This window comes from Kogia breviceps, chromosome 11 (genome assembly GCF_026419965.1).
Source record: "Kogia breviceps isolate mKogBre1 chromosome 11, mKogBre1 haplotype 1, whole genome shotgun sequence".
Taxonomy (NCBI): domain Eukaryota; kingdom Metazoa; phylum Chordata; class Mammalia; order Artiodactyla; family Physeteridae; genus Kogia; species Kogia breviceps.
The window spans coordinates 57,771,839-57,793,206 of NC_081320.1; the positions used below are offsets into that span (position 1 = coordinate 57,771,839).

Genomic DNA, 21,368 nt, shown 5'->3' on the forward strand with positions numbered 1-21,368 from the left:
ACTGTTTTCAATAGTGGCTGTATCAGTTTACATTCCCACCAACAGTGCAAGAGGGCTCCCTTTTCTCCACACCCTCTCCAGCATTTATTGTTTGTACATTTTTTGATGATGGCCATTCTGACTGGTGTGAGGTGGTACCTCATTGTAGTGTTGATTTGCATTTCTCTAATGATTAATGATGTTGAGCATCATTTCATGTGTTTGTTGGCAGTCTGTATATCTTCTTTGGAGAAATGTCTATTTAGGTCTTCTGCCCAGTTTTGGACTGGGTTGTTTTTTTGATATTGACCTGCATGAGCTGCTTGTATATTTTGGAGATTAATCCTCTGTCAGTTGCTTCATTTGCAACATTTTCTCCCATTCTGAGGGTTGTCTTTTCATCTTGTTTATGGTTTCCTTTGCTGTGCAAAAGCTTTTAATATCATTAGGTCCCATTTGTTTATTTTGGTTGTAATTACCATTTCTCTAGAAGGTGGGTCAAAAAGGATCTTGCTGTGATTTATATCATAGAGTGTTCTGCCTATGTTTTCCTCTAAGAGTTTTATGGTGTCTGGCCTTACATTTAGGTCTTTAACCCAGTTTGAGTTTATTTTTGTGTATGGTGTTAGGGAGTGTTCTAATTTCATTCTTTTACATGTAGCTGTCCAGTTTTCTCAGCACCACTTATTGAAGAGGCTGTCTTTTCTCCATTGTATATTCTTGCCTCCTTTATCAAAAATAAGGTGACCATATGTGTGTGGGTTTATCTCTGGGCTTTCTATCCTGTTCCATTGATCTATATTTCTGTTTTTGTGCCAGTACTATACTGTCTTGATTACTGCAGCTTTGTAACATAGTCTGAAGTCAGGGAGCCTGATTCCTCTGGCTCCGTTTTTCTTTCTCAAGACTGCTTTAGCTATTTGGGGTCTTTTGTGTTTCCATACAAATTGTGAAATTTTTTCTTCTAGTTCTGTGAAAAATGCCATTGGTAGCTTGATAGGGACTGTACTGAATCTGTAGATTACTTTGGGTAGTATAGTCATTTTCACAGTATTGATTCTTCCAATCCAAAAACATGGTATATCTCTCCATCTGTTTGTATTATCTTTAATTTCTTTCATCAGTGTCTTATAGTTTTCAGCATACGGGTCTTTTGTCTCCTTAGGTAGGTTTATTACGAGGTATTTTATTCTTTTTGTTGCAATGGTAAATGGGAGTGTTTCCTTAATTTCTTTTTCAGATATTTCATCATTAGTGTATAGGAATGCAAGAGATTTCTGTGCATTGATTTTGTATCCTGCTACTTTGCAAATTCATTGATTAGCTCTAGTAGTTTTCTGGTAGCATCTTTAGGATTTTCTATGTATAGTATCATGTCATCTGCAAACAGTGGCAGTTTTACTTCTTTTCCGACCTGGATTCCTTTTATTTCTTTTTCTTCTCTGACTGCTGTGGCTAAAACTTCCAAAATGAAGTTGAATAATAGTGGTGAGAGTCAGCAACCTTGTCTTCTTCCTGATCTTAGTGGAAATGGTTTCAGTTTTTCACTATTGAGAATGATGTTGGCTGTGGGTTTGTCATATATGGCCTTTATTATGTTGAGGTAAGTTCCCTCCATGCCTACTTTCTGGAGGGTTTTTATCATAAATGGGTGTTGAATTTTGTTGAAAGCTTTTTCTGCATCTACTGAGATGATCATATGGTTTTCCTCCTTCAATTTGTCAATATGGTTTATCACATATCTGGATTTGCCTACACTGAAGAAATCTTGCATTCCTGGGATAAACCCCACTTGATCATGGTGTATGATCCTTTTAATGTGCTGCTGGATTCTGTTCGCTGGCATTTTGAAGATTTTTGCAACTATGTTCATCAGTGATATTGGCCTGTAGTTTTCTTTCTTTTTAACATCTTTGTCTGGTGTTTCTATCATGGTGATTATGGCCTCATAGAATGAGTTTGGGAGTGTTCCTCCCTCTGCTATATTTTGGAAGAGTCTGAGAAAGATGGGTGTTAGCTCTTCTCTAAATGTTTGATAGAATTTGCCTGTGAAGCCCTCTGGTCCTGGGCTTTCGTTTGTTAGACGATTTAAAATCACAGTCTCAATTTCAGTGCTTGTGATTGGTCTGTTTATATTTTCTATTTTTTCCTGGTTCAGTCTCAGAAGGATGTGCTTTTCTAAGAATTTATCCATTTCTTCCAGGTTGTCCATTTTATTGGCATATAGTTGTTTGTAGTAATCTCTAATAATCTTTTGTATTTCTGCAGTGTCAGTTGTTACTTCTCCTTTTTCATTTCTAATTCTGTTGATTTGAGTCTTCTCCCTTTTTTTCTTGATGAGTCTGGCTAATGGTTTATCAATTTTATCTTCTCAAAAAACCAGCTTTTAGTTTTTCTTATCTTTGCTATCCTTTTCTTCATTTCTTTTTCACTTATTTCTGATCTGATCTTTATGATTTCTTTCCTTCTGCTAACTTTGGGGTTTTTTTTGGTTCTTCTTTCTCTAATTGCTTTAGGTATAAGGTTAGGTTGTTTATTTGAGATGTTTCTTGTTTCTTGAGGTAGGATTGTATTATTATAAACTTCCCTGTTAGAACTGCTTTTGCTGCATCCCATAGGTTTTGGGTCGTCGTGTTTTCATTGTCATTTGTTTCTAGGTATTTTTTGATTTCCTCTTTGATTTCTTCAGTGATCTCTTGGTTATTTAGTAGTGTATCGTATAGTCTCCATGTGTTTGTATTTCTTACAGTTTTTTTCCTGTAATTGATACCTAGTCTCATAGTGTTATGGTCAGAAAAGATTTTTGATATGATTTTAATTTTCTTAAATTCACTAAGGCTTCATTTGTGACCCAAGATATGATCTATCCTGGAGAATGTTCCATGAGAACTTGTGAAGAAAGTGTTTTCTGTTGTTTTTGGTTGGAATGTCCTATAAATATCAATGAAGTCCATCTTGTTTAATGTGTCATTTAAAGTTTGTGTTTCCTTATTTATTTTCATTTTGGTTGACCTGTCCATTGGTGAAAGTGGGGTGTTAAATTTCCCTACTATAATTGTGTTACTGTCTATTTCCCCTTTTATGGCTGTTAGGATTTGCCTTATGTATTGAGGTGCTCCTACATCAGGTGCATAAATATTTAAAATTTTATATCTTCTTCTTGGATTGATCCCTTGATCATTACGTAGTGTCCTTCTTTGTCTCTGGTAATAGTCTTTATTTTAAAGTCTATTTTGTCTGATATGAGAATTGCTACTCCAGCTTTCTTCTGATTTCCATTTGCATGGAATATCTTTTTCCATCCCCTCACTTTGTCTGTATGTGTCCCTAGGTCTGAAGTGGGTCTCTTGTAGACAGCATACATATGGGTCTTGTTTTTGTATCCATTCAGCCTGTCTATGTCTTCTGGTTGGAGAATTTAATCCATTTACATTTAAGGTAATTATCAATATGTATGTTCCCATTACCATTTTCTTAATTGTTTTGGGTTTGTTATTGTACGTCTTTTCTTTCTCTTGTGTTTCCTGCCTAGAGAAGTTCCTTTAGCATTTGTTGTAAAGCTGGTTTGGTGGTGCTGAATTCTCTTAGCTTTTGCTTGTCTGTAAAGCTTTTAATTCTCTGTCGAATCTGAATGAGATCCTTGCTGGGTAATCTTGGTTGTAGGTTTTTCCCTTTCATCACTTTAAATATGTCCTGCCACTCCCTTCTGGCTTGCAGAGTTTCTGCTGAAAGATCAGCTGTTAACCTTATAGGGATTCCTTTGTGTTATCTGCTGTTTTTCCCTTGCTGTTTTTAATATTTTTTTATATTTAATTTTTGATAGTTTGATTAATATGTGTCTTGGCATGTTGCTCCTTAGATTTATCCTGTATGGGACTCTCTGTGCTTCCTGGACTTGACTATTTCCTTTCCCATATTAGGGACGTTTTCAACCATAATCTCTTCAAATATTTTCTCAGTCCCTTTTTTTTTCCTCTTTTTCTTCTGGCACCCCTATAATTCAAATGTTGGTGCATTTAATGTCCCAGAGGTCTCTGAGTCTGTCCTCAATTCTTTTTATTCTTTTTTCTTTATTCTGTTCTGCAGTAGTTATTTCCAGCATTTTATCTTCCAGGTCACTTATCCATTTTTGTACCTGTTATTCTGCTACTGATTCCTTCTAGATAATTTAAAATTTCATTTATTGTGTTTTTCATCATTGTTTGTTTGCTCTTTAGTTCTTCTAAGTCCTTGTTAAACGTTTCTTGTATTTTCTCCATTCCATTTTCAAGATTTTGGATCATCTTCACTATCATTACTCTGAATTCTTTTTCAGGTAGACTACCTACTTCCTCTTCATTTGTTTGGTCTGGTGGCTTTTTACCTTGCTCCTTCATCTGCTGTGTGTTTCTCTGTCTTCTCATTTTGCTTAACTTACTGTGTTTGGGGTCTCCTTTTTGCAGGCTGCAGGTTCTTAGTTCCCGTTGTTTTTGGTGTCTGTCCCCAGTGGGTAAGGTTGGTTCAGTGGGTTGTGTAGGCTTCCTGGTAGAGGGGACTGGTTTCTGTGTTCTGGTGGATGAGGCTGGATCTTATCTTTCTGGTGGGCAGGACCGAGTCCGGTGGTGTGTCTTGGGGTGTCTGTGAACTTATTATGATTTTAGTCAGTCTCTCTGCTAATGGGTGGGGTTGTGTTCCTGTCTTGCTAGTTGTTTGGCATGGGGTGTCCATCACTGGAGCTTGCTGGTTGTTGAGTGGAGCTAGGTCTTAGTGTTGAGATGGAGATCTCTGGGAGAGCTCTTGCCAATTGATATTATGTGGAGCCAGGAGGTGGAGCAATGTCCTGAACTCGGCCCTCTCACCACTGAGGCTCAGGCCTGACACCTGGCCAGAGCACCAAGACCCTGTCAGCCACACGGCTCAGAAGAAAAGGGAGAAAAAAAACAAAGAAAGAGAAAAGAAAGTAAAATAAAACAAAATCGTTATTAAAATTTAAAAAGTTATTAAAACAAAAAAAGTAATAAAAAGAGCAAGCAAGCCAATAAACAAATCTACCAATGATAGTAAGCTCTAAATACTAAGATAAACATAAAACCAGAAACAAATTATATGCAGAAAGCAAACCTCAAGTCTACAGTTGCTCCCAAAGTCCACTGCCTCAATTTGGGATGATTCATTGTCTATTCAGGTATTCCAGAGATGCAGGCGTACATTAAGTTGATTGTGGAGATTTAATCTGCTGCTCCTGAAGCTGCTGGGAGAGATTTCCCTTTCTCTTCTTTGTTCACACAGCTCCTGGGGTTCAGCTTTGGATTTGGCCCCACCTCTGTGTGTAGGTCGCCTGAAGGCATCTGTTCATTGCTCAGACAGGACGGGGTTAAAGTAATAGCTGATTCAGGGGCTCTGGCTCACTCAGGACAGGGGGAGGCAGCGGTACAGAATGCGGGGCGAGCCTGGGGCTGCAGAGGCCAGCATGACGTTGCACCAGCCTGAGGTGTGCTGTGCATTCTCCTGGGGAAGTTGTCCCTGGATCACGGGACCCTGGCAGTTGCAGGCTGCACAGGCTGCCAGGAGTGGAGGTGTGGATAGTGACTTGCGCTTGCACACAGGCTTCTTGGTGATGGCAGCAGCAGCCTTAGCGTCCCATGTCCATCTCTGGGGTCCGCGCTCAGAGTGTGGCTCGCGCCCATCTCTGGAGCTCCTTTAAGCAGCACTCTTAATCCCCTCTCCTCACGCACCAGGAAACAAAGAGGCAAGAAAAAGTCTCTTGCCTCTTCGGCAGCTCCAGACTTCTCCCGGACTCCCTCCTGGCTAGCTGTGGCACACTAACCCTTTCAGGCTGTGTTCACGCAGCCAACCCCAGTCCTCTCCCTGTGATCCCACCGAAACCCGAGCCTCAGCTCCCAGCCCCCGCCCGCCCCAGCAGGTGAGCAGACAAGCTTCCCAGGCTGGTGAATGCTGGTCGGCACCCATCCTCTGTGCGGGAATCTCTCTGCTTTGCCCTTTGCACCCTGTTACTGTGCTCTCCTCCGGGGCTCCGAAGCTTCCCCCTCTGCCACCCACCATCTCCGCCTGCAAAGGGGTTTCTAGTGTGTGGAAACCTTTCCTCCTTCACAGCTCCTTCCCAGTGGTGCAGGTCCTGTCCCTATTCTTTTGTCTCTGTTTTTCCTTTATTCCTTTTGCCCTCCCCAGGTGCATGGGGAGTTTCTTGCCTTTTGGGAAGCCTGAGGTCTTCTGCCAGCATTCAGTAGGTGTTCTGTAGGAGCAGTTCCACGTGTAGATGTATTTCTGATGTATTTGTGGGGAGGAAGGTGATCTCCATGTCTTACTCCTCTGCCATCTTGAAGGTCCTCCCTTGAGTTTTAATGTTCTTTTTTTTTTTTTTTTTTTTGCGGTACGCGGCCCTCTCACTGCTGTGGCCTCTCCCGTTGCGGAGCACAGGCTCCGGACGCGCAGGCTCAGCGGCTATGGCTCACGGGCCGAGCCGCTCCACGGCATGTGGGATCTTCCCGGACCGGGGCACGAACCTGTGTGCCCTGCCTCGGCAGGTGGACTCTCAACCACTGGGCCACCAGGGAAGCCCTCTCCCTTGAGTTTTTAATGTTTATTTTAAACTTCTTTTCTTTCCATTTTCTTCTTATTCTTAATGTCTGAATTCCAACTTCCTCTTAATCAATCTCCCTATATTATTTACTCATATATTTTTTTTCTTCCTCTCTTCCTCATCACTTGTATTTATTTACTTTTAAATGGCTATTAGAGTAGTGATGGGTTCTTAACATGGCTGGGCCTGTAGCCGGCCCTCAGACATTCCCTCCTGGAATCCTTCCCAGGAATGGCTCAGGAGACCCTCAGGTTACCTCTCGGGGCAGTAATTCTCTCCCTGAAGATGGAATGCCTGACTTACTGGAACAGGTTCCTCACTACCTATAGGGCTCAGAGCTTTTAAAAACCATGGTCCCCAAGGATACTATAAACTAATTTAAAAAACAAACAACAGACTGGAAGAAAACATATGCGATGCTTTAGAAGACAATCAGTAAAGAGCAACAAAGCATAAGCAAAAGACAACCCTCCCACCCACAGTAGAAAAAGGATTTGAACAGCTGAACTGCAGAAGAAGCAATGTAAGTGGCCAATAAAGAGATGGAAAGAGGATTAATTTCAGCAATCATGGGGAAAATACAAAATAAATAACATGCACATTTCTTCTAATCCATTGTTTGCTTTTGCCTTGTTTTAACCTCATGGACACTTCTAATTGCGAAGACGCCTGTCTCCCTCTTTGCACTGGCTTCCAGGTTGCTCAGAACAAATTTCATACAAGTATCTAGAACCTGACAACATGCATTTTACATATTAAGCTCATTTTTTTATTCCATTTAATCTTGTTTCACACACACACACACACACACACACACACGCAAGCGTTCCACAAGATAACTTGTTAAAGACAAATGAGAAATGAATAATACGCTCTCCAATGATAACAAAGAATGGATATAAACCTCCCTCAAAACCACATTATTTATCTTTAAGCAGCACTTGAAGTGAAGGCAAAAACCACACATAATCAGCTCAGAAGAGTTGCTGGTTGGTGTCAGGCTATGAGACATTATCGCTGACTTAGAACCCTTCCATGCAGACAAATGCTGGTTCCAACAAAGATAATGGGAGAAAATTACCAAGGGAAGACTTCTCTTTTTTCTGGGAGCTTATTTAAAAGTCCTGGCTCCACCAATCCACTTGGGAAGTCAGAAGGGGCCCTAGGTGAGCAAGAGGCAAGGCAGGGGCAGGTACCGTGCCTGAGATCATGCACAGATCTCCCTCTGAGATCATTGGACTCGAGAAGCCCTGGATTGGAGAAGTGCTTCCTCTGTGCCTGCCTGGCTTAGCACGCCCCAGATACAGGCGGCCTGGCTGGAGAAAGACCTCATTAATGTCTTAACTAACTGGATCCGCTTTTGCCACCCTGACAATATACATGGAAGATTGCATATATTTGATTCAAAGAAGACCGTAAATTTAGTAGCAGCCTGTGTGCGTGCACATATTGGGGGAGGACAAGATAGAAATCTTGTCACATTAAATGTAAGCCTTAATTATAAGGTGAATCCCCATTTCAAAAATGTCAATAAAAAGAGTTTCTAAGACTACGGTGATAAAACCCCATCCCAGTTCCTGTAAGAAGGCAATCGGGGTGACAAAGCTGCAGCAGGATCCAGGGTTCACCAGACAGACAAGGAAGTTTGGGTAGGTAGGTGATTAGGACAGAAATGGTGGAGGCTGCTGCCTTCTGTCTGAGGAGGGAGCCAGCCAGCACTGAGCCACTTTCCCAAAGTGCCCAAAGACCCTTCACTGACCAGCTCAGGACTCCAGAGGCCAGGGGGTCCAGGGATGCAGTGGCAGCTGACGAGCAGCTTCTCTAGGATCCCAAGAGCCCTGGTTTCTGCTGATGAGGCAGCAGTGCCTATGGTGGGCCGTGGAGTGAGGCAGATCTAGGTTGGAGCCCAGCCTATGCCACAAACAAGCCTCCCAGAGGGACAGAAAGCCCGCTTCCCTTACCCTCCTGCCAGCGCCAGACGGTGATGGTGTGCTCGGGGTCCACGCCCACTGACACCAGCAGCTTCCCGGTTGCGCTGAAGTTGATGTAATTCACCCCCTTCGAGTGGAAGCACCGCAGCACGGAGAGGGTGTGTTTGGTCATGGCGTCCCACACGTGGATGGAAGGTGTTGCTCCTGAATGTGGGAGGTACAACGAAGAGCTAAGGCTGGGGAATGGCGGAGCCGAGGCAACGCTGACGCTCACCTAAAAGCCGCTTTAGGACAGGTGTTTGGGGCGTTACGGTGACGGGGGCTAAGAGACCTATGGCTTGGCCTGGCCGGAGGTGAGAGACAACGGGAAACATCTGCTGTGCTTTCAGAGGCAGAGACCTAAGGGTGTTTATGTCCAACACACACACTCGAGGTGGAGTTTACACAAAGGAAACTGGTGAGGTCAATGATTTGTATCTGCAACTCAGCCAGGTACAATCAGCAAATGAGGTACATTGACATGGTTTTGCTGTGCAGATTCAAACTACTCACGGATGGAACAGCCTTACCTGGGGTCTCCGTAATATCACCTGCATTGGATGAGCAATGGCAATGAGGAAGCGTCAAGGGAAAACAATAGCTAAAGTAAGTCATGTTTCTAAGAGTGAAGCACTTAACACCAGCATCAGAGAGTTCCAAATTAAATTTTAAAATGGGCATGGCTTCAATGAAAACAAGCAGGAAGATATGTTTGGAAAAATTGCCTTGGAAATGACGGAGTGAAAAGAAAACAACCACCACTCTTCACGAATGTGAATCAGTTCACATTTGTCACTGGCATTTTCCTAGGGTGAGAAGAGCCAGGCACACATATTGGAATCTACCCTTGCCAAGCACAACCTCCAGGCTTCAGATGAGGGGCTCTTCACTTGACACCCGGGCTCTGTAAAATTATTCTCACAAGTCCCCAGGGATGGGGGCCACCCGTTTATTTGGATGATGAGGCTCTGGTCTGACTTAATGGTCCTTCAGGTCACCAATCACTGGTTGTGTCAACTCAGGCGACACAGATACATTCAGGGCTCAATAAATCAAGAGTGACATCGAGAAAGGGTGGATACCAGTGACCTGCCCGCAGCCTCCCCAATAACTGCTGCTAAGTCAACGTCTCTGCTCAGCTGGGAGAGCCTCAGCGGTTGCAGGACCCTCCTACCTATCTGGCTGGTGGCCACCACGTTTCTGTACTTGGGGTGCTGGTTCACCGTGAGGCAGAGGATGTCATCTGTGTGCTCCAGGTAGAAGCTCTGGCTCCCTAGGAGAGACGGGGCAGGGTGAGCAGGGGCCTGAAAGAGCTTTTGGTGCAACCCCAAAGCTTTGTGTGAGTCTTTGGAAAGGCCTTGTAGAAGCGAGAGCTTAAACTGCTGAACTCTCACTCTCGGAATCATCCTTAGGGAGATGGGAGATCCTTTTTTACATTGACACATTCTGTCCCAGGATCAGGAGGACAGCTGGTGTCTGTTATCTAATCCGTATCTAACACACAAGTTCCACTTCAATCCTTCTGCATCCTGGCTGGCGCCACAGCACAGTCCAAGTGCATAGGCTTCCAGAGTCCAGAACGGTTCCTCTTCCTGCAGCCCAGGACCCACGGCTTCTCAGTGTCTCTTTCTCTGGGCAGGGCAGGGAGGGGGCACCTGGTGATAGCACTTTGCTGAGCAAAATGGCACCATGTACTCATTGGAAAGGGAAGACTAAACAGGAGAATACTTAGGAAATCCCTTTTAATCATCTTTATCTATCAAAGTGCTAATCTCCTGGGTGCCTGGATAGTGCAGGTGATGGCTTCACCCCCCTGAAGCCCTAAGTCAACATGTGTCACAGGAAGTGGAAGAAAGGACAGGAAAAGCTTTATCATCTATTGCAGCAAACAGTTTGCTGACTGCCCAAGTGGTCACTGTAAACCCACCCAAATGCACAGGAACTGAGAGGCAAGGGATGGCATGGAATACAGCACATTGCTACTAACCTGGTAACATGTGGCCATAAAATTGAGAAAAATGTATAGAAAATTCCAAGGCCCCCCTCGCCCCCAAAAAACAAATCATTATGTGCCCAGTGATTTTACTGTCTAAAAAAAATCTATGCATGAACTACAAAGAACTATGGAGGAACACAAAGATTTGAGGGGAAGAAAAGGTTTAAGATATAAAGCAAATAAAAGCAACATGTTACCATGTTTAAATCTTGTGGTAAAAATAAGGGTGTCTATTAAATTCGTTTCTGAATGATTCTTTTTGCTTGAGGTGTTTCTTTTTAAACGTTTTTTAAAATTTAAGAGTCATTCTATAGTTAAGGGACATTTTAGGTATTTTTGTTTACTGTTTTATTTTTCTCATTCTCATCGTGAAGGTGGTTAACTATTCAAAACAAACAAAACTTGAAAATCTGAGTTGCTAAAAAATTTGGTGCCTGTTAAAAATCAATGAGAAAAGTTCCCCCTTTTTTTGTTCTTGGTTACTGTCTATAAGGGTTTCTCTACTTCCCACACCCTCCTTCTGGCTTCCCTCCATCCCTCCCAGCCTCCGTGGAGCTGATGGAAACACCGACACCTCCCTTCCAGGGCCTGAGAAGAGATGTGGCTGGGCGAGGGATAAAGAGAAAGAGGGTCTGACTCTGTGAACGTGGGCATGGGCATCTTCCAGGACTAAATGGCACCAGTCTGGAATGGAGTGGAATGGCTCTAAAGGGAAGAGAGAGCTTAAGCTTTGGGGCATCTAACCAGAGGGAAAGTTCATAAAAGGGCTAAAATAAAAGGCTGTGTTCAGATGGCGGTTTCTCCCAACCCATTTACCTGTGGACAGGTTCTGAACGATGCCGGCCGCAGCTGCGTGGAAGATGATGTCAGCACCGTCATTCAGGTAATGCAGGTTATTGCGGCAGTCAAACCCTCTGTAGCCAAACACGTGGTCGAGAGCCAGCTCCTACATTCCCACACAAGGATGAAAGGGTCCTTAGAGGAAGTAACAGCACAGGAACAAACCCGCACTTTGGGGACAGCCATGCATGTCATGGGAACCATGAGGCTGGTGAGACAGCCCACCACTCACTCCTTGACCAGCTGGGGATACAGTGCAGCCCTTCTTTATTTCCTTGACATAATAGGGGGACAGGCTAACATGTAGAATCACAGTGAGTTTTCGAAATAAAAAAGATTTGCTTCCTTGCTCCTCAGGCGAGGCAAAGCCTACCAAGGTGATATCCGGTAAAGGTTACCCAGAAGTTTTAGGTCTGTGCCTTGGCAGGTGCTCTCGAAGGTGAGCTGAATGGTGTCTCAGATGCAGCAGGGACCAGCGGAGCACAGCACGGAGGCAAATGCCATGCTCCTTCTGTTGCTCGGTGCCTGCCCTACAAAGTTTCTACACCATCTGCGTTCTTTTCTCCCCAACAACTAGATACTGTTCTAGGTTTACAGTCTTTCTCTTCTCCTTGTCTTGTCTTCCATGACAAAAGCAGTGACTGATTCAGATCAGATCTCTTCTTAATTCGACTTGACACACCTGTATTGTTGGCAGCTCTTCTGCACCGGGCACTTTGCTGGCTGGGGCTTGGCGGGGAGGGATACAAGATTAAGAAGATGTGGGCTTCCCTGGTGGCGCGGTGGTTGAGAGTCCGCCTGCCGATGCAGGGGAGGCGGGTTCGTGCCCCGGGCCGGGAGGATCCCGCGTGCCGCGGAGCGGCTGGGCCCGTGGGCCGGGGCCGCTGGGCCTGCGCGTCCGGAGCTTGTGCTCCGCGACGGCAGAGGCCGCAGCGGTGAGAGGCCCACGTACCGCAAAAACAAACAACAACGACAACAACAACAAAAAGATGTGGGTCCCTTTTCTCTAGGTTCCCTGATTCATGGAGAGCCTTTTCTCTCTCCAAAGCTTGCGAATTGCAAACATCAGATTAATTCTAAAATACCACAACACCTCCTACTCAAAAGTATTCACTGACTTTCACTACCTATGGGAAAGTCCAGACTCCTTAAGTTGGCACAATCAGGCCCTGCTCTCACATCTCCTGTGACCCTTGGTCAAGCTGACATGTTCATTTAGCCCACGTTATCAGGAGGTTTCCTATTTTTATAACTCTTTTTTTGTTTGTTTTTTTAAATTATCTCTCACCTGGAAAGCGCTTCTCCTCCTTTCAACTGAGCGAGCGGCTACCCACCCCTAGTCTCTTCCCCACCCCATGTGTTTCCCAGAAACCGCATGTGTAATATGTGATCCCCAGTCTAGGTGGACAACTGACTCAAGCTGGGCCAATCAGATAGTTTCCGCCAGGAATTTAGAATTGAGGACACTGGTAGGAGATGTAAAACTTGGGCACTGGATAGCACCACAGTCTACTAAGGAAGTTCAAGAAGTCTGCAGGGGGGCTTCCCTGGTGGCGCAGTGGTTGAGAGTCCGCCTGCCGAGGCAGGGGACACGGGTTCGTGCCCCGGTCCGGGAAGATCCCACATGCCGCGGAGCGGCTGGGTCCGTGAGCCATGGCCACTGAGCCTGTGCGTCCGGAGCCTGTGCTCCGCAACGGGAGAGGCCACAACAGTGACAGGCCCGCGTACCACCAAAAAATAAAAAAAAAAATAAAAGAAGTCTGTAGGAAAAGAGACGAATGCATCAGGCATGCACAAAGGCCCTGCTGGGCAGAAATGGGCACCATCTTGGCTTAGGGCAGCTTTTCAGCTCCTGGACCCTGTCTTTCCTGAAGTTCAGCTGTATTTCCTGACCTGTGCTGTGTTCTATGATAAACCCCCAGCAATATATTTCCCTTTTCCGATACAAATGTTTCAGATAGATTTTTCGGCCTCAGGAGTTTGGAGTGCAGCAGAGGAGAGAGATGAGTAAGGAACAATGGTAGTAGAGCCCTGACAAGGGTGTGGAGGAGGGCGTGTGGGGAGGGTGGAGTACAGGAGGTTTAGGGTGGGGAGCATCAGGGAAGATTGCACAGAGAAGGGCTTGGAAGGGTGGGGTGTGGGGAGGGAGGAGGAGGAGCCTTCTAAGCATAAGAAGCTTGAAATCACAGGGGCCTGAAAGTCCCAGGCAGCTTCAGAGAACATTCATGGCTTTGGGGTTAGGGACATGAGTTGCAGTGGAGAATCTCAGGTGATGAGCTAGGAAGGGGGCTCCCGGGTGAGGTTCTGAAACCATGAGCTTGGATCCCATCAGGAATGTGGGAACCTCCTGGGTCTTAAAGCTGGGGTGAGGCATGAAGAGTTGTATTTTCAAGAGCTAACTCTGTGGGCAGCAAAGGCATGTGTCAAAGAGGAGAGGGAAAAGTCTGAGGGCAGAAAGAACAGTTAGGAGGTCTCTTTCGGAAAACAGCAGGTCCCCTGGAGCTGCCATCCTAACAACTGAGTACAAAGCCCTCTCCACTTACTGGCTTGGTGATCTTGGGCTGGGGCCTAACATATCACTTGACTTCTCTGAGCTATAGTGTTCTCATCTATAAAATGGAACAATACGGTACCTACCTTGTAGATGTGAGGCATGTGTGAAATACTTGGTGGGAAGTATATATACAGCAAGGTACTGGCACATGGCAAGGGCTCAAACAACATTAGAGACAGTGAATAAGCTTGCACTCGCTATGCACCCCACTCCCTGAGTGCTACTAGGTACAGGGAAAAGGGGCCAGGTCTGAAGGACATGGGACATTTTTGAGTTAGAACCCACAGGACCTGGGAAGGGTCTGAAGGAACCCTTCAAGGCAGGGCTGAAAGAACATGACCCAGGGGATGTGAGGATGTGACTCTGGTCACTGCTGGGGGACACAGTACTGTGTGGAAGGGACAGAGGATAAGGGAGAGCCATCGGGTCCAGTCAGGGTCACTTGAAGGCATCTGTGGCAGGGGTACCCAACCCCCAGGCCACAGACCAGTGCCTGTTAGGAACCAGGCCACACAGCAGGAGGTGAGCAGTGGGTGAGCGAGCGAAGCTTCATCTGTACTTACAGCCGCTCCTCATGGCTCGCATTACCATCTGAGCTCCGCCTCCTGTCAGATCAGCAGGCGGCATTAGATTCTCATAGGAGCGTGAACCCTACTGCGAACTGCGCATGCGGAGGGGATCTTGTTTGCAGGCTCCTTATGAGAATCTAATGCCTGATGGTCTGAGGTGGAGCTGAGGCGGTGATGCGAGTGCTGGGGAGCGGCTGCAAATACAGATTCTCATCTGCAGAGAGGTTTGACTGCACAGAGACCATGATAAATCAACTGCTTGCAGACTCATATCAATACCCTGTCCGTGAGTGGCAAGTGAAAACAAGTTCAGCACTCCCACTGACTCTGCATTATGGTGAGTTGTATAATTTTTTCATTAGACATTACAATGTAATAATAATAGAAGTAAAGTACACAATAAATGTAATGCATTTGAACCATCCCCCAAACATCTGCACCTCCCCCCGCATCCGTGGAAAGACTGTCTTCCACGAAACCAGTCCCTGGTGCCCAAAAGGTTGGGAACCGCTGTGTGGGACTTGCAGATGGTGATGTCCACCAGGCGGATCTTAGAACATCGATATCAGATTAAAAGCAAAATAGTTTAACCTCCTCACCTCAACCAGTTTCTTTTTTTTGGTGATACTGTTCTTCTGGAGTTTCTCAGGCTGGGGAGCTGCTCTGCTAACGGGTGGTCTAGAACAGAGAGTGGCCAAAAGAAGCACAGTGTTGAACCAAAGGCAGCAAGGTTACTTGTCCAGCAAGGTCAGCTAAGACCAGTGCCAGGCTCCCTCCCCTCCCCCACTTGGAGGACCCCACGCCTGGGTCTGATCTGTCCTGCCCCCTCCCTCCCCCACACCCCCAGGAAAAGCTGTTTCTGACATTTTGGGTCCTGGATTCACAGGCACCGGGTTGGGCTTCCCCACACGTAAGGCAACGCAGTCGGGGTCAGTCCCTCTCTCCTGGGAGCCAGGAAGAATGCGTGAGCCAGAGGGGCTGGTTTTAAAACTAAAGAGGAGCCTAAGTCTGGGAAGGAAGAGGCCACACTTCCTGAACCCACCAGCCATTCTTCAGACAGGGATGTACCAACACTGTTCAGAATTAGGTGGCCAGAGATCGTGGCGTGTTGTGAAGTAGGACTTACAAGCCATGCCTGGGAACGGGCCCTGAAGGCCAAGCGCCCAGGTCATTCTTGCCACACCAAAGGGCGTGTAGGAAGCAAAAGCATGAAAGACAGAACAAACTCCTCCACTGCCCCGTCCCTCAGGGTCATGGTCTGCATTCAACTGCTACCACCATGCCCAAGGTTACTTTTCCCTGCTTGGTGTTGGAGATCTGGGCCTCCCATTTTAATTAAGAGATTTCTTTAATGGGTAAGCCCTCAAGGACTTGTATATGAGGAGGGCGATCTTTTGGTAACGTGGACTTCCCTCAAATCAGACTTCTCGGAGTTTAGGGGTCCAGGGATGGACAGGAGGGACCCACACCCGCTCCCGCCGCTTGCTCAAATCCATTAGCTACGGCTCTTGGGCTATGCAAAGAGAAAGGATTACCTGGATCCCCTTGCGAGCAGCACACAAAGCCAAGTGAGAAACTTAGTACAGGTCAGAGCCACACTAGCAAGCACCTCATTCATGCACAAGCACCGTCCAAGTGAACAGACATTCCCGTGTGGCACACACCATGCTTCCCGAGCATGCCAGCAAAGAGCTAAAACAGAAATGAAAGAGTGCACCGCTCTGCAAATTCAGAAAGCTCATACCCTGGCGTCTCTGGGCAAACTCTGCACTAAAGCGCCTACAGGATAGGGAGAAAAAAGGAAGCCTTGTCACTGCTTCCGCACCCTCTACGGACTTTGCCAATGCGCCTGGGGCCTCTGCTTATTTTAGAGCGTGCCGGGGAGAAACTTGTTGTCAGAAGAACAATCACATCCTCCTGGATGTCGTTGGGAGTTAGGCACAATGGCTGCTTTGTTTCTGACTCAAGTTCAACTAATAATTTAGCCTAATCATTCGCAGTGTTTCTTGGGAGGGCAGCTTGCCTGCTGGAAGGGCGTGCGTTTCTGTGCTGGGGAGAAACAAGGTAGCTTTATTTTCTCAGAAACTCTTCAGTCAAAACATGTTATGTAATCATAAGTGATAATTGGACCAAATGGCATCATAATCACCACCGAAGAATGGGGAGAGAGTGCATCTCTGCAAAACGACACCCCCGGCTGATATCATCGCCGCCAAATGGAGCAAAAGCGGGAGGCCGGGGGCAGGCCGGTTTTCACAATTAGACTGCCTTCGCATTAATTATCGCTTCCCGGGACATCTGCTCTTTCTTCTGTTTTAGTGGAACTTTTAAATGAAATCCGTGGGTTTCTTCTTCCACCTAAGAGTGTTTGAATGTTATGACAAAAGCAAGCCAAGGTCTGAGATGGGAGCAAGGGGACACTGGGACTAGAGCACGGTTCATAAGGCAGAATTTGAGGTTACACGCAGGGCTCGTTTTCAGGGCATACACAGCTTGTATAATATGTCACATATTATACAGTGTATACAGAGTATGCATACAAGCACAACCACTGTGTATTTATATATACAGGAAATTGTGTATATATATACACGTAGAGGCAATCCGATGCTTTTTTTCACCTTGATTTTCAGTTAAAAACTGAAAAGTAAAGCAATCTCAGAATGTTTCTTTCTTATTTCACAAGCATGTTTACAGCTGTATTGCTTCAAAAACTGAAGATGAGGGGGCAAAAGGCAGAAACCTGCATTGTGGCAAATTCAGCAGAGTGTAAGTATAGACCCTTCACGGTTGTGAATTCTGCATGAACGCTTAGTTCTAGATGCTCATCGAACACCTGGGCTTTTGCAGAGTGCTGTGCATACTTACTTGACAATTCCCTGCCTCCAAAGGAAAGCAAGTTAAAACACAATACAAGCATTAAAGGCTTCTTTCCAGGCATCTATAAACAGGGTTCATAACATCAGATGTGGTAGGGACTGCCAACAATTTCAAACACAGCCAAACACTGGAGGTTTAGCATTTTTCAGTGGATCTAAATCCTTCCAGATTCAGATTCCTTTGGAAACGTGACTCTGAAAAGCTTTGCTGAGGTGGGAAAGAGTAGAGAGTGTAAGAACATTCACTCACTTTTCAGTCCAATAATCTCTTTATGGCTGGTTGTTCCCAGCTGGCACACAGAATGGGAGAGGGAGGAAGGCCGTGAGGGCAGCTGTGAATCAGCAGGGAGGTGCAGAGAGGTTAAGGGCTGGGAAGGTGAGCGGTGGGGTGAGAGGAGCAGAGACACGAAGGGGCCTCATAGGGGCAAGTGGGGCTCTGAGGAGACTCGGGGAAACAAAGGAGAAAGAATTTCCATGGGGAAAGACATTTAAGGAGGGAACCTGGCAAGAGAGCAAGTGAATTGGATCATCAGGAGAGAGGAGGAAGGACAGGCTTGAGCCTGGAGAGGGCGGGAGTGCAGCTATTCGAGTAAGAGAGGGTGGAGGAGAGGCCTGGGAGCTCAAGTGTGTGACGCAGTGTTAAGTCACGAGGCAGCCCTATTCCTCCCTGGTGCTGGGGCTGCAAGCTGCTGGAGACCCGGAGTCACCACCCCAGGCCCCATGTCCTTCCACGGAAGGACCGTGACGGGTCAATCCCGGCTGCAACCCCACTGCCCAGCAGCTCGGCTGCTGAAGAGAAAGCTTAGACACACTTGAAGACGTGTGAATGTTACCCTGACACAGGCTCTCACCCCACAAAGGGCCCCAAGGGTGGCCAGCGCCCAGGCAGTCACCTCCCTGCCCGTCACCCCTCCCTGGGGTGCTGGGCTGGCAGAGCAAGGGGTGGAGCAGAGTACACGATGAACTGAGATGCACAGAAGAGGGTTCAATGCAAGGGCTCTTAGGGCAGCTTCTGAAATGACTGAGGAGGTCAAGGAAGTCAGTCACACCCAAGATGAGCGCAACGTGGGAGTCAACTAGGGAAGAAGGCTCAGAAAGCCTGTGAGAAACAAAGTCATTCCAAGCAGCTTCTATCAAGAGAGGTGCGGGTGTGGAGGAACTCGGCTACATTTAGCCAAGAAATGCAAGTTTGGACTTGTTTTTAGTGTAGTTAGTCAGACGATGTTCAAAGTGTCCTTGGAGGAAACATAGCTTTCTTCAGATTCCAAAATGTGCTATTAAAATGCTCTAAGAGTTTTCAAAATGTCCTGGGAAACCCAGCTATCCTTGATCCTGGTTCCAGGTGGGAACCAGTGGGTGATGTGAGCACTGTTTTAGAACTGTCCTCCAACAAGATCTATCACCCCCATGAATGGGCTGCAGGGACTCACTGAAACCCCTGACATTCATGCCAAATTGTTTTGTACATGTACATTCTTCTGGGGAAAGGAAGCATGTTTTAATTCTATTTTCAAAGATGTCTGGAGGGAGAGAGAGACAGACAGACAGAGAGGGGGATTGGGATCAATTAAGAACCACTGCTCCAGGAAGAGTCCAGGTTTAAGAAAAGTCTCCAAAGCGATGGGAGTTCTCTATTATCAAAACAAAAGGAACCAGATTCTGTTAAATGTATTCCCATGTTTTCTAGAACCATCTGTAGAGCTGCTCAGTGAAGAAGTGGAGTTAAAAGAAGGGCGTCAGGCAGGGGAACTATGCACTACCCTAAGAGAACCCTTCTATCTTGAAAATGCTCTTGACCGAAGCCTATAACACAGCCCTTTTTGACAAAATAGAGGTGTAGTCCCAGACTTGGCCATTTTAGGTGAACATCAAATTATTTGGGTGAAAAATTGAGGGGATAAAGGATGGCGTAGAGGAAGTACAAGCAAAGGTGAAGACTACTGAAGAGGCCAGTGCAATAATCCAAGAGAGGGATGATGTATATCTGGACTAAAGCAGTGGTTGTGGAGAAGGAAACAAGTGAACATTTAAGGAAATATTGGTGAAGTATACTGAAAAGGCTTTATAATTGATTAGCTCTAGGGGATGCAGGAGGAAGAGCAATTCAAGCGGAACGCCAGTTTCCTGCTTGGGCCTCGAGGTGGATGGTGGCACCACTGACTGAGACAGGAGAAGATTTTTGAGGGAAGATGATGAATTCCATTTTGGCATGTCAAACTTTGGACATCTGTGGGTTGGCCATACTAGCTGGAGGTTAAACTGAGAGGTGGGACTCAGACATATGACTTTGGGAATCATCAGCCAATAGGTGGAATATATGAATCAGGGAGAGAGTGTAAGGTGAAAAAAGAGAATGGCCAAAAATGAAATCCTAAGGGCCAACAGTATGTGAGGGGCTGGAAGAGGAAGCAGAGACGGGGCACTGAGAAGGAATGGCTGGAGAGGTTGGAGGAGGGCCAGAAGAGATTGTTTCCCAAAGGTAAGTGACAGAAGAATATCTAAAACCGCACTGTCCAATATGGTAGCACTGGCCACATGCGGCTCTTGAGCACTTGAACTGTGGCTTGTCCACATTAAGATGTGTTATAACTGCAAAATACACACCAGGTTTCGAAGACCTAGTAAAAATAATTTTTAAAAGAGTATAAAATATGAATTATTTTTATATCGATTACACATCAAAATGACATTTTTATATTTTGGGTTACATAAAATACATTATTAAAATTAGTTTCACCATCTCTTTTAATTTTTGCAATGTGGCTACTAGAAAAATCATATACATGGCTTGCATTATATGTCTATTGGACAATGCTACTCTAGAAGAAACAAGTTTGTCCTTTAAACAAGACAAAGAGGAGAATGGATTGGATTTGGGAATTAGAGAGTCACCATGACAGATGGAATGGCTGGAGAGTGAAGGAGAGACTTAGTAAGGTCTTGGTGAGAAGGAGAAAAGGGAGGGAACGTGAGGGTGGGAATACGTGTATAAGTGTAAAAGCTCATCCAAAGGTCTTGTTTTTCTTCTGAAGAGAGTTAGGTGGGGATGGGAAAGACTGGAATGTGTTTCTTGGCTGAGGACATGGATCCAGTTTTGGGCAAGTTGCAGAGGAGACATAGGAAAGAGGAGAGAGGATGAGGGAACTCGGATGGATGGGAGGCTGGGGTCCAAGCACCAGCTTGAAGGAGGGACCAGCCTTGAAGAGGAGGAGGGACTCACTTCCTCTGAGAGGAGAAGGAAGGAGGTGAATAGTTTTTGTGGGGTGGAGAATAGAAAGGACTCTGGTAAGGGCAATCGGTACCAATGCGATCTTCTAGTCAGAAGAGTGGAGGCGTGGGGTTGTAGGAGAAATATAGGCATGGAGAGCGGAGAGGACTGGAAGAGTGGCATTTAAGGAGGCAAAAAGTGAGGCCAGGAGGGAGCTGATGAAAAAAATGGAGGTGTCTAGACACTGGATGTCTTGATGAGGATGAAGGTCAGGTGTTCCGGGAACGAGAAATCTAGAGTAGAGAAGGTTAAGTCATGGAGAGAGAAGCTACGGGTGATGACTTAAGCCACAGGACAGCAGGAGCTGGGGTCGGCCAGCTGACCACTAGCCAGAGACAGGAAGTTGATAAACAACAGGAACTGGGAGGGGGAGAAGATGGCAGAGCATGATGTGAACTTCAAAGGAGTGAAGTTCCTTTGAAGTGAGCACGCCGATATGCTTCACACACACCTGCAAGAAAGCCCGAGCCTCCACACCTTACACCCAGTGGCATCGTTTCAAGGGGCACAAGTTGTGCACCTTAACAACTGCTTCTGCAAATACCTCTCGGTTTTCACATCAGGACCACACAATGGTAAAAAGCAGGAGGGTAAACAACCCTAGTATCACCCATTCCCTCCAAATGGAGGTCTGAGAGATGTTCAGAGACTTGATTAAAATAAAAGGACCCAACTCTGCCAATGTCTTCTGAGAGAGAGAGAGAGAGAAACTCCCTCTTGGTAGAAAAACGCT

The 21,368-nt window shown here is 46.0% G+C and overlaps 2 protein-coding genes across 6 annotated transcripts in view; both read right to left on the reverse strand.

The window, feature by feature from the left end:
- The window catches only part of RPS27A (ribosomal protein S27a), a 394,104-nt gene that overhangs the window by 273,062 nt on the left and 99,674 nt on the right, over positions 1-21,368 (reverse strand). The window lies entirely within an intron of this gene.
- EML6 (EMAP like 6) overlaps positions 1-21,368 on the reverse strand; it is a 345,807-nt gene that overhangs the window by 14,306 nt on the left and 310,133 nt on the right. For all 5 annotated transcript variants that reach the window (XM_067007573.1, XM_067007577.1, XM_067007575.1 and 2 more), the window contains 4 exons: positions 15,088-15,166; positions 11,342-11,471; positions 9,704-9,802; positions 8,521-8,694 (listed from right to left, as the gene is read on the reverse strand). In XM_067007573.1, the coding sequence (XP_066863674.1) occupies positions 8,521-8,694; positions 9,704-9,802; positions 11,342-11,471; positions 15,088-15,166 (482 nt within the window). The remainder of the gene's footprint in view (positions 1-8,520; positions 8,695-9,703; positions 9,803-11,341; positions 11,472-15,087; positions 15,167-21,368) is intronic.